This window comes from Physeter macrocephalus, chromosome 9 (assembly GCF_002837175.3).
Source record: "Physeter macrocephalus isolate SW-GA chromosome 9, ASM283717v5, whole genome shotgun sequence".
In the NCBI taxonomy this organism is placed as follows: domain Eukaryota; kingdom Metazoa; phylum Chordata; class Mammalia; order Artiodactyla; family Physeteridae; genus Physeter; species Physeter macrocephalus.
This window is the reverse complement of record NC_041222.1, coordinates 12,457,613-12,470,328: the sequence shown is the minus strand read 5'-3', so window position 1 is coordinate 12,470,328 and position 12,716 is coordinate 12,457,613. Positions and strand designations below refer to the sequence as shown.

The window sequence follows — 12,716 nt, the reverse complement described above, 5'->3', positions numbered from 1 at the left end:
CTAATCAATGAATTTCATAAAGTAGCAGGATACAAAATTAATGCACAGAAATCTCTTGCATTCCTATACACTAATGATGAAAAATCTGAAAGAGAAATTAAGGAAACAATCCCATTTACCACTGCAACAAAAAAATAAAATAGCTAGGAATAAACCTACCTAAGGAGAAAAAGACCTGAATGCAGAAAACTATAAGACACTGATGAAAGAAGTTAAAAGATGATACAAGCAAATGGAGAGATATACCATGTTCTTGGATTGGAAGAATCAACATTGTGAAAATGACTATACTACCCAAAGCAATCTACAGATTCAGTGCATTCCCTATCAAACTACCAATGGCATTTTTCACAGAACTAGAACAAAAAAATTCACAATTTGTATGGAAACACAAAAGACCCTGAATAGCCAAAGCAATCTTGAGAAAGAAAAGCAGAGGTGGCGGAATCAGGCTCCCTGACTTCAGACCATACTACAAAGCTACAGTAATCAAGACAGAATGGTACTGGCACACAGAAATACAGATCAATGAAACAGGATAGAAAGCCTAGAGATAAACCCATGCACATATGGTCACCTTATCTTTGATAAAGGAGGCAAGAATATACAATGGAGAAACGACAGCCTCTTCAATAAGTCGTGCTGGGAAAACACGACAGCTACATGTAAAAGAATGAAATTAGAACACTCCCAAATACCATACACAAAAATAAACTCAGAATGGATTAAAGACCTAAATGTAAGGCCAGACATTATGAAACTCTTAGAGGAAAACAGGCAGAACACTCTATGACATAACTCACAACAAGATCCTATTTGACCCATCTCCTAGAGAAATGCAAATAAAAAGAAAAATAAACAAATGGGACCTAATGAAACTTAAAAGCTTTTGCACAGCAAAGGAAACCATAAACAAGACAAAAAACCCTCAGAATGGGAGAAAATATTTGCAAATGAAGCAACTGACAAAGGATTAATCTCCAAAATATACAAGCAGCTCATGAAGCTCAATATCAAAAAAACAAACAACCCAATCCAAAAATGGGCAGAAGAACTAAATAGACATTTCCTCCAAAGATGATATACAGATTGCCAACAAACAAATGAAAGAATGCTCAACATCATTAATCATTAGATAAATGCAAATCAAAACTACATACTGGGCATATACCCTGAGAAAACCATAATTCAAAAAGAGTCATGTACCACAGTGTTCACTGCAGCTCTGTTTACAATAGCCAGGACATGGAAGCAACCTAAGTGTCCATCAACAGATGAATGGATAAAGAAGATTTGGCACATATATACAATGGAATATTACTCAGCCATAAAAAGAAACGAAATTGAGTTATCTGTAGTGAGGTGGATGGACCTAGAGTCTGTCATACGGAGTGAAGTAAGTCAGAAAGAAAAAAATACCGTATGCTAACACATATATATGGAATCTAAAAAAAAAAAAAAAGGTTCTGAAGAACCTAAGGGCAGGACAGGGATAAAGACAAAGATGTAGAGAACTGACTTGAGGACATGGGGAGGCGGAAGGGTAAGCTGGGACGAGGTGAGAGAGTAGCACTGACATATATGTACACTACCAAATGTAAAATAGATAGCTAGTGGGAAGCAGCCACATAACACAGGGAGATCAGCTCGGTGCTTTGTGTCCACCTAGAGGGGTGGGAGGGTGGGATACTCAAGAGGGAGAGGATATTGGGATATATGTATACGTATAGCTGATTCACTTTGTTATACAACAGAAACTGACACACCATTGTAAAGCAATTATACTCCAATAAAGATGTTAAAAAATAAAAATATAAATACTACATGTTCACACACAAAAAAGAAAAGCCTAGATTGTCTGGAAGAGACTAAATATGGTCATTCAAGGTGATTCTTCTGAGATCTCAGAAAGAGAGAACTGTATAGAAAGCTACTATCACTATATCTGCTCATATATATATATATATGCTATATATATATCTGTTTATATATATTTCATCATGAACAGAATGTTGACACAAATATGAGTGTTAAAGGTGCTTCTGGGGAAGTCTCAGATGGATATGAGGAATATGTTATTGGAAACTGGAGGAAAAGCAGTCCTTGTTACAAAGTGGCAGGGAACTTGACCAAATTAAATTGTGTTCTAGTGTTTTGTGGAAAGTAAAAGCTGTCAGTAATGAACTTGGATATTTAACTGAGGATATTTCTAAGCAAAATGTTGAAGGTGTGACCTGGTTTCTCCTTGCTGCTTATAGTAAAGTGTGAGAGGGAGACAACTGAAAAAGAAATTATTATGCAAAAAGGAACCAGAACTTGAAGACTGAAAATTCTCAGCTTATTCATATTGCAAAAAATGAGAAAGTGTGTTCAGGGGAGAACACCAAAGACATGGCTGGACAGTCTTTACTAAAGAGATTATGGGTGTGTGACATGGATCCAATCAACCACCTCAGCAGAAGCACTGTCAGCTTGGACTGAAGAGAACAGAGGTGGGATGAAATGAAGAAAGGCTGTCGGACTTCTGGGGTTCTACAAGCAGGAAGTTAGATGTTAGAGATGTCTGGATGCAGACATGCGTCATCCTTTGAGTACAGGGAGGAATGACTCTGAAGGTGGGTTAGGGGTCAGCAGGCCTGCTACTGCCACCATGGGTGCAGAGAGCACAGGCCCAGGCAGCAGGACTGTTTCCTCATTGGTTCCAGAGGGTTTGGGGACAAAATTCAGGGAGAAGAAGGCAGAGCCACCACCCTTGTTAGACAGAAAATTGAGCCAAAGAGGATTTCACTCTCAAGCCTTAAAATCTAATGGAATTTTCCACAGAAGTTTCTTAAAATTAGCCACATATATTAATGTCATACAAATAATGTCAGCACACAAATGTGTGCTGTAGAAATGTTGCAGACTGGAGAGTAAAAGATGTGAGTTCTAGTACTGATGTTGATATAATAAACTAAATCTTTGAATAAATTAAAAATCTAATGGAATTTGCCCTGCTAGGTTTTGGACTTGCTTAGGACCTGTCAGCCTTCTTCTTTCCAATTTCTTCCTTTTGGAAGGGGAATGTCTATCCTATACCTGTCCCACTATTGTATTTTGGAAGCAGATAACTTGTTTGGTTTCATAGGTTCACTATTGGAGAGGAATTTTGCCTCAGGATGAATCATACCTCTAGTCTCACTCATATCTGATTTGGATGCTATTTAGATGAAATTTTAGACTTAGAGTTGATGCTGGAATGGGTTAAGACTTTTGTGGCTGTTGGAATGGGGCAAATATATTTCACATGTGAGGACTTGAATTTTGGAGGCTGACAGGGTGGAGTGTTATAGGTTAAACTGTATCTTTGCAAAACACATAGGTTGAAGTCCTAAGCCCTAGTACCTCAGAATGTGACTATATTTGGATACAGTTTTTAAAGAGGCACTTAAAGTTGAATGAGGTCATTGGGAGTGGGCCCTAAGCCAATATGACTCGTGTCCTTATAAGAAGAGGAGATCAGGACATGCACACCCAGAGAAAAGCAAGACCATGTGAAGACACAGGAAGAAAAGACACAGGCCATCTACAAGCCAAGGAGAAATCAACTCTGCTGACAACTTGATCTCAGAATTGTGAGAAAATAAATTTCTGTTGTTTAACAACCATAACAAAAAAGAATTACTAATACATGCTACTACACAGATGAACCTCAAAAACATGCTAAGTGAAACTAGACACAAGAGACCATATACTGTAAGAGTCCATTTATATGAAAGGTGTCCAGAAGAGGCAAACGTATAGAGACAAAAAGTACATTAGTGGTTGCCCAGGCCTGTAAGAATGGGAAGTGACTGCAGACAGGCATGAGTTTTCTTTCTGGGTTAATGGAAATGTTATAAAATTAGATATTAGTGAAAGTTACACACTTTACAAAGTTACTGAAGATTCTTGAAGTGTAATCTTAATACAGGTGAATCTTATAGTATGTAAATTATATCTCAATAAAGTTGTTTAAAAAAATTTTTTTAATAAAAAACATAGACTCATGTGATTAAAATGGGCCCACCTGGATAATCCAGGACAATCTTCCCATCTCAAGGTCCTTAACCTTAATCACACGAGCGAAATTCCTTTTGCTATGTAAGGTAACAAAGTCACAGATTCCAGGGATTATAACGTCGGCATTTTTTGAAGAGATGTGGGGAGAGTAGTATTGCGCCTACCATACTCCTTAATGATATATAAAATGTATTCAGTGGTTAAAACTCAAACTTATTCAGGGGAGACTGCCTGATGTCTAAGTCTTAGCAGAATAAAAAATACAACATTATTAACATGAAGTAATTAGTACCAGTAACTAGTCTTCTAGCTATCTAGTTAATGGCAAACACTTCCTGTAACTTGCAAAATTAAAAAATTATTCAACTCTTAGCCACCTTTGGAATTTACTGAAAATACAGATCAAGGAAAGGAATAAGCCCTAATGTCTGCTCAGGTGATCTCCCTGTGTTCAAGTTCTCTCTCACTGAGACACCAAGGACTTACCCCTTTTAAGCTACTGCCACTTTTTCTATCCACTGAGGTTTCTTGTCTTCAGCACTAGCTAAATTAAGATGATGAAATCTCTTCTGCTTGAATCACCCTTTCCTCCTCACTCATTTTTCTTTTCCTCTTACAGATAAACTCACAGGCCCATTTCCCTGTAAGGATTTTCTGCTCAATAACAGATGGAGAAGAGATAAAAAAATTAAGATGAGGTCTTTTGCCCCTAGTCTAGAGCTCCCAATTTTTTTTTAGATACTATAATTAGAATGTTCTAACCCTCCAGCTAAAGTGCAGTATGGGAAAACAATGAACAGGGGACTTGGACACAGATTCAATTTGGGTTCTCATCTCAGTATTACCAGTTACTATTTAATATTGGGAAAATTACCTCACTACGCAGGACTGATGGACATAACATGACAACTTTGAAGGGTGGTTATACGAAATATAGAAAATAAAAATAAAATACCTAGCACACTGCCTGCCACGTGGTAGTTGCTTAATAAATACCAGCTATTGCTGTTATTATTACCCAGTGTTCTCTATCATTTAGATTGTCAACCTCACTAGATTCTTGTCAGGCCCATTCTGACAATTCTCTGTCAGTAAACTGTTTTTCATTACACAGGGTACAATTGATTAGCACAGCTTTCTAGGTTACACTCACATGACAGGCCTCCCAGGCTAGTCTGAATGGACCTAGGGATCACAAGCTCTCTTCTACTATACAAACAATCTCATGCTAGTTTATGTCATATTCTGCCTCAACTCAGTTTCATTCCTATTTGAACCTGGGCCTACAGATCAATCCTAGCATCAGAAAACGACTGTACACTCTTTGCCTTGGCAATGAAAAATGAGGCAAAAAGAAATCTAGCTTTAAAAAACGAACTCCAAATTGTGTCTTTGTGTCCACTCTCATCTTTAAAAATGTACAGATGCAAGAATTTTAAGATGATTTTTATGCATCACTAGGATAAATTCTTAATTGAGAGGTAGCATACCTTAGTACAAGCCTGAAGGGTAAATCTGCTTTTCTTCTGGACCATAGGTGGTTTAGGTGAAACTTGTACTTGGGTCTGAGGTCAAGCAAGATACCTCCCAGGAGCTATGTTCCATTCTTACACAGAGCCCTAAAATCACAGCTAAGAGCATTCAAACTGGCCCCAAATCAATAGTTCCCACCACTTGATCTGCAGGGCTTATAGTTATTACTCTAAGCATTTTGAGATAACTATAAAAGAATCAAAAGAATTCACACTCTTTTTTTTAAATTGAGAGCAATCGCTATTTTTTTAAATTATTTATTTATTTATGGCTGCATTTGGTCTTCGTTGCTGCACGCAGGCTTTCTCTAGCTGCATCGAGCGGGGGGTTCTTTTGTTGCGAAGCACAGGCTTTAGGTGCGCAGGCTTCAGTAGTTGTGGCACACGGGCTCAGTAGTTGTGGCTCACGGGCTCTAGAGCTCAGGCTCAGTAGTTGTGGCGCACGGGCTTAGTTGCTCTGCAGCATGTGGGATCTTCCCCGACCAGGGATCGAACCCATGTCCCCTGCACTGGCGGGCGGATTCTTAACCACTGTGCCACCAGGGAAGTCCCAAGAATTCACATTCTTTACTCAGTTTTTCACCAGGTTTCTCTGTGTATCTGAAATCAGGTTAGACCAATCTCCCAACTGCCAGCACATAATCACAGGCTCTTGATATTTACCAATAATGAGAGCCTCTTTACATAGGAATGGTACCTTGGCCAAATTCCAGTTTGACAATCTGCCTCTACATATTAAATTCTCAAAATGTTACTTCTTATCAATCAAATAATTATTATGAACCTATTGAATGTTCCACACTATAATGAATGCTAAGAATATGAGACTTCAGTAACTGTCTGCCAAGAGCTTGTGAAATTTAGCAGTTCAGATTACTACTATAGTATGACAGACTGCTAGATCTGAAAGAGGGCCTGTCCCCTACACCAGAGACATTAATAAATTACAACACACAGATGAAGTTTTCTTAAGTCATTGTTCTTTCAGTTATCATTATAAGATAATTATGGAACTTGGCATTCAATCTCCACAATAAGTAGTTCCAATACACATAAACAGTGCAGAAATAATATAGAGAGTAAAATGCAAGAGATCCAAATAAATAAGAATGTTAAATTTTCACTGAGAGTCTAGGAGTCTACAGAACATGATACGGACTCCCTCTGCTGGTGCCTAATAGCAGCAGCTCCATGACACCAACAATATCACTGACAAAAGAGCAACAAAAGCCAAAGGACTAATCTAAATTCCCTCTATGTTTGTTTGTTTGTTTTATACATTTATTTATTTATTTTTGGCCGCGTTGGGTCTTTTTGCTTGTGCGGGCTTTCTTTTTAGTTGCAGCGAGCGGGGGCTACTCTTCGTTGCAGTGCGAAGGCCTCTCATTAAGGTGGCTTCTCTTGTTACGGAGCAGGGGCTCTAGGTGCGTGGGCTTCAGCAGTTGTGGCACATGGGCTCAGTAGTTGTGGCACAGGGGCTTAGTTGCTCCGCAGCATGTGGGATCTTCCCAGACCGGGGCTCGAACCCATGTCCTCTGCACTGGCAGGCAGATTCTTAACCACTGCGCCACCAGGAAAGCCCTCGCTTCTATTTAGATTAGGGGATGCTTCAGAGTGGATTTGACTATGGATCAATCAAAGGTGACAGTAAAAATGATTGTGCTTTATTGCAACTGCTTAAAAAAAAAAGTAACTAGCACATTGTAAATCTTGCATATTTGTGCTATTAAAACAGAGGGATAAAAATATTTAATTTGTTTTCATTTGGACTGCATTGTGTGGTTTTTAGCAGCATTATTTTCTCTCCAAAATAGATTTCTCTTAGTTTCATTTTGGTTCAAATTAAATTATTTTTCATCTGAATCCTTATAACTTGGTGAAAAGAGGAGGTCAAAGACCATAGGGGAATACTGACCTGTGATTAGTCCATAGAGCACACAAATCACACTTGGTTATTTGAGAGAACAGAATTGTATTAGCTGGTTACAGCCAGTAGAGTTATCACCAGAGCTAGCTTTTTACAATACCACACTTCTATAAAACTCATGTAATCTTTAGCCTGTCCTAAATGCAACTAATATACTAAAACAGATTCAGTGGGCTTCCAACTTCCAGTACTAGCAGCATAGTTGGGTTAGAGTAATCCTGCCCCAAATATAATAATAAATTCTGGAAAAAATACTAAACAGTCATTATTTGAAGGCACTAGAGACTGACCAAAATCAGGCAGAAACTGCAACTGGTGAAATTTGGGAATTGGTGGCCTTTTGCACTCCTCAATCCACGAACAGCTTGCACAGCCTCACCTCACTGGCTTGAGGTATCAGAGGACAGAGTTCAGGACTGGCAGAGTAACCAGAAAATTAGGGGAGAGGCTTGAGAGGGAGAGGCAGAAGGAGTAAAGCCTAAAACATGCCTATAAAATCCACCCAAGGTTTTCGCTTTCTGCGAAACTACAAATATATGGAGAGACAAGTAAAGCACTAAAGCAGCAACTGGAAGCTGAAAAGAATGAGCAGAGATTTCAGCTGCTGCCCAACGTAAGGGAGACAAGAGTTTGGAGTATGAGTTGAGCCAAGCCATCTGCTAGAATGAAAATCACATTTCAGAGGAATATAACAGAATTCAGAGTCCCTACAATGTATTAGTCATAATATCCAGTATTCAATAACAAATCACTAAGTATAGTAAGAAAAAGGAAAATGTGACCCATTCTCAAAAAAAATGCAGTCAACAGAAACCAACTCAACGATGATCTAGATGATGCAATTAGCAGTGACATAGGACCGCTATCTAGACTCTTAAAAAAAAAACTGATAATAAAAATAACCCAAATTTTAAAAAATGAGTAAAAGGCTTGAACAAACACTTCACAAAGGAAGATCTGCAATGGCCAATAAGCACATAAAAAAGTGCCCAACATTTGTCATCAAGGAAATCCAAGTTAATACTACAATGAGATGTCACTTTACACCCTCTAAAATGGCTAGAATTGAAAAGACCAACAATGCTATATATGGAGCAACCAGAATTCTCACACTTTACTAGAGGGAATGTAAAGTACATCCACTCTGGGAAAAGGTTTGGCAGTTTTCCATAAAGTAAACTATACACTCAGCTGCTCCATTCCTAGATATTCATCCAAATATCTGCAAAAAGACTTACAAACGAATATTCAAAGCAGCTTTATTCACAGTGGCCAAAACTGATACAACCCCAAAGTCTCCAAAAAGGAATGAATAAATAAATTGTGGTAAATTCATACAATGGAATACTAGTCTGCAATAAAAAAGAATGAACTATTGATACATGGCATAACATGGATGACTCTCACAGACAGTACAGTGAGTGTAAGCAACTGGACACAAACACGTTTATATGAGATTTAAAATAAAACAAGACTAAGATTAATCAAAAAATATGATGCATCAAATAAGGAGTTTAGACTTGATATGGAGAGGAAACAGAAGTTTGCTTCAAGTTCTTAAGTAGGAGACAACTTACAAAGTGGAATTTAATGCTTTCTAGAGATTAAATTTTACTTCTGAAAACTTATTTTTATTTTTTATTTTTTTTGTGTGGTACACGGGCCTCTCACTGTTGTGGCCTCTCCCGTTGCGGAGCACCGGCTCCGGACGCGCAGGCTCAGCGGCCATGGCTCATGGGCTTAGCCGCTCCGCAGCATGTGGGATCGTCCCGGACCGGGGCACGAACCCGTGTCCCCTGCATCGGCAGGCAGACTCTCAACCACTGCGCCACCAGGGAAGCCTCGAAAACTTATTTTTAAATAAAAACTCCTTATTTGGGATGTATCTAACTTGACTTGCTTTAGAGCGCTCTTAACACAGGTGAAACGTGTATGAAAAGTTTTTTGAGCAAACGAAAATAAAGGAGTGGATATTGCCTAGTGACAATATAACTTCTTTAAAAGTGGTTCTAATCTCAAGTAAAAGAGCATGAGAACACAAATGTCCGAGGAGGACTTAAGGTTTACAGTGTGAATAAGATTAACATATAGGATTAATAGCTATTAAGGATGTTACATATAACATATAGGATTAATAGCTATTAAGGATGTTACATATCTGATGAAATGTTGGACTTGCTTCAAATATGGGGTTTTACTTGGCTATTCATTTTTAATTCTGGCTCTAGTAATGGCCCTATGCTAAATTTTCTATCAAAATACTTTACTATATGAGGAAAAAGTTCCTAGCATTTACCTTGTCCTGAAGGGTTTGCTGCCATCTTCCTATTTTCTGTTTCAACTATGTTCTGTGGCAAGTGGTCTGCACTTTACAATCACCTGTAAAAAATAATGTGCAGACACATATCTTCATCTCTTCAGAAACATCTGTCTGAAGGGCACACAGACTTAAATCAAACGCCTCAAGTTACTTAATTAGAGCGTGAAGGTTAAATGTTTATTCTTGCAGATGTTGATACCAACATTCACCATTACTGTCTTTAATTACTTCATTAGGTTGTATTTACCAAATACTACCAAATGTATCAACTAACTGATAGCATCAATACAATCACAGGGCCAGGAAGAAAAATCTCATCTGTAGTGCCTCTCGATTCATTTAAAAAACGTACCCAGCAACTACTGTGTATACTGAAAGCTAGAAAGGAAAAAGAGCCGAATATTTATCGCGTACATACTCTGTACCATACAAGATCTGTAAGATGACTGAAATTAATTATTTTATTTATCACCACTTCATAGATAGGGAGATCGTGTCCAAGGGTCACAAAGCTAGTGCGAAAACTTTGGACTGTTAGCTTCCAAACTTCGTGCTTTTGTACTAGGCCCAAATGAGCAAGACCCTACTCCCGCCCTCAAGAAACATATAACCCGGTGGAAAAAGAGAGTCTCATTCAAGCAACCGTACTAAAAAAGTTTAACAAACGCGCTCTTTACAAGGAGTAAACAGTGCTCCGGAAGCAGAGATGAACTGATTCTACCGGCGTCACGAGGGATGCCTTCTGGGGTAAGCGGGAAAGTACAAGAGCGAGCAAACAGATGTCGGTTTGGAACGAGATAATGTTAGGTGTCTCCTGCAGCTGAAGCACAGAGCGAGCGAAGCCGGCTTAGGACGGGAGGGACAAGAGGGCCATCTTGTGACGGGGGACGTCAATCAGGGATGTGACAGGGCTGGACCTGCGTCTCAGAAAGGTCCCGGGTCGGGGGGCGTGCGTGGAGGGCAGGCAGGGCGGGGGCTGCGGCAGATACCAAGGAGAGGAAGGGGGAATGAGAAATGCTGGGAGGCAAGGCTGGCGGGGAGGCCACTGCCCTGTAGCAAGGGACGGCGGCAGCAGGTCAGCGCCGGGGCCACACACCTTCATCCCCGGCGCCGCCAGGCGGTCCTACTTACCGCGAGGCTAGAGAGCCCGGGACCGCCTCGCCTTCTGGTCACGTTCTCCAAGGGAGCGCGACCACGTAAAGACCGGTAAACCGAACTCAATGCGGCGTTCTTCCACCTTCCCGCCGCCGCTGCGCTTCCGCCTCCTGATGACTTACACCCGAGTGACCGGAAGTCCGGCCTCCTAACGGCTGCTCCTCCCGGCGATTCGTACTTTAACTGCTACCTAATGCATACGCCACTTCCCTTCCAAAGAGTGGCAGCCAGAGAGGCTCCTGGACCCTGCATGCCGCACCATCGGGGAAGGAGCCCGAACGGGGCGGGGCAGAGACCGGCTGGGTCCCTAGCACCGCAATTGGCTCTTTCGTCCAGGCCGCTGCGCGGTGACGTATCCTGCCGGCTCGGCTAGGTAGGGGCGGGGCGGAGACCGGCTGCCTCCCTACCTCTTCAAGAGGCGGAAAGCCACCAGCTCAGCCGGTGCTGCGACGATGTGAATCCACTTCGGTTGGGACTGAGGCAGAGCTGCGGTTGGGACCCGGAGAGTGAGCTTCATCAACCATCTCGGGTTGAGCGTCTTAACGTACACAAATCCCAGTGATACTTTTCTTTTATAGTTTAAATAATTATACACTAAACTTGTAGAAATTTTTACTACTGTGCAAGAATCTGTATTTAAGGAATGGATATGCCACATCTCAGAACACTGTCTCTCCTAGTGGGATCGCCTGAAGGCCAGATTCCAGCACAGTAGAGCTACGTATCTACCTTGAACAGTAACCTTGTATTGATGTGTGTCACCTGTCCTGTGGTCGTTAACCATCTTAACGTCCTTCTTAATAATCGATGTTTGCTCAGTAATAAACGTTTATGATGCACAATTTTGTTGAGCATGGATCCATGACAAACAATAACACTACCAAGCATTTATTAAGTGCCTTGTACGTACGAGGTGCTTCCTGTGCATCAGCTCTGGTCCTGTCATTCCCTGAGTTGTATATGATTCGTATTTATTTATATACTTATATGTGATTTATTTATATATTTATTTATGATTTATATATCAGACTCAGAAATGTTCAGTTACTTTATGTCTTTAGTTGAATTTCAGCGACTAAAGGCCTGTCAGATGCAAAGGTCCAGGTTCTTAAATCTCACACATTGTCTCTGCTCTGGAAGAAGGAATTCCTCTGAGACGAGCTCAGGAAGCTCAGTAGTCTGCTGACTTCTTTAATCTAGATATAAAGTGAGCATTTTGGTAGTTGGCCACGACAACTTTTCAGTTAAGAGACCTTTCTGAGTTCCGGCCTGACGAAAATGATGACTTGGATATATATGGCTGACAGAACCTTAGGAAAATTTTTTGGTTTTAGGTTTCCTGACGAGACAATACAGAAACTAGAGCATAAGAAAACTCCAGTCTAAGTCCCAAATGGACATCCTGAACAAGCTTATTTAAGCTAAAAAGAAGAGTTCTACCCCAGAACAACACTTTGTAATTTCCTAGTAAATTCAGCCTCCCAGGATTCGCAGAACATTATCAGGAGAAAGATAAATTTAACTTGCTGCTGATTGTTTTGCCCTTTATTTGTTGAGTGTTAGCTCTTGGACCCCTGTCTCCTCCTTGAGAGATTTTGGGACTTCAGTGTCAAAAGAATTTTAACATATTAGTTAATAGTGGGTCAATTTACTTGGGTTCAAATCCCAGCTCTGACACTTAATCGTTTGATGCTTCAGTTCTGTCATCTATAAAAAGGAAATAAAAATAAATGAGTGACCA

General features: G+C 40.2%; 1 protein-coding gene across 2 annotated transcripts in view; it reads right to left on the bottom strand.

Annotated features, from left to right (window-relative positions):
• Nucleotides 1-11,115, bottom strand: part of INIP (INTS3 and NABP interacting protein) — a 29,640-nt gene extending 18,525 nt beyond the window's left edge. Inside the window, exons 1-2 of one of the 2 annotated variants that reach the window (XM_024126212.2) lie at nt 10,952-11,115; nt 9,797-9,879 (exon numbers count right to left, since the gene is read on the bottom strand). In XM_024126212.2, coding sequence (XP_023981980.1) covers nt 9,797-9,821 — 25 coding nt within the window. In that variant the 5' untranslated portion in view covers nt 9,822-9,879; nt 10,952-11,115. The remainder of the gene's footprint in view (nt 1-9,796; nt 9,880-10,951) is intronic. The other variant, XM_028493642.2, reaches the window with a different exon arrangement.
• Between the last annotated feature and the right edge of the window lie 1,601 nt (nt 11,116-12,716).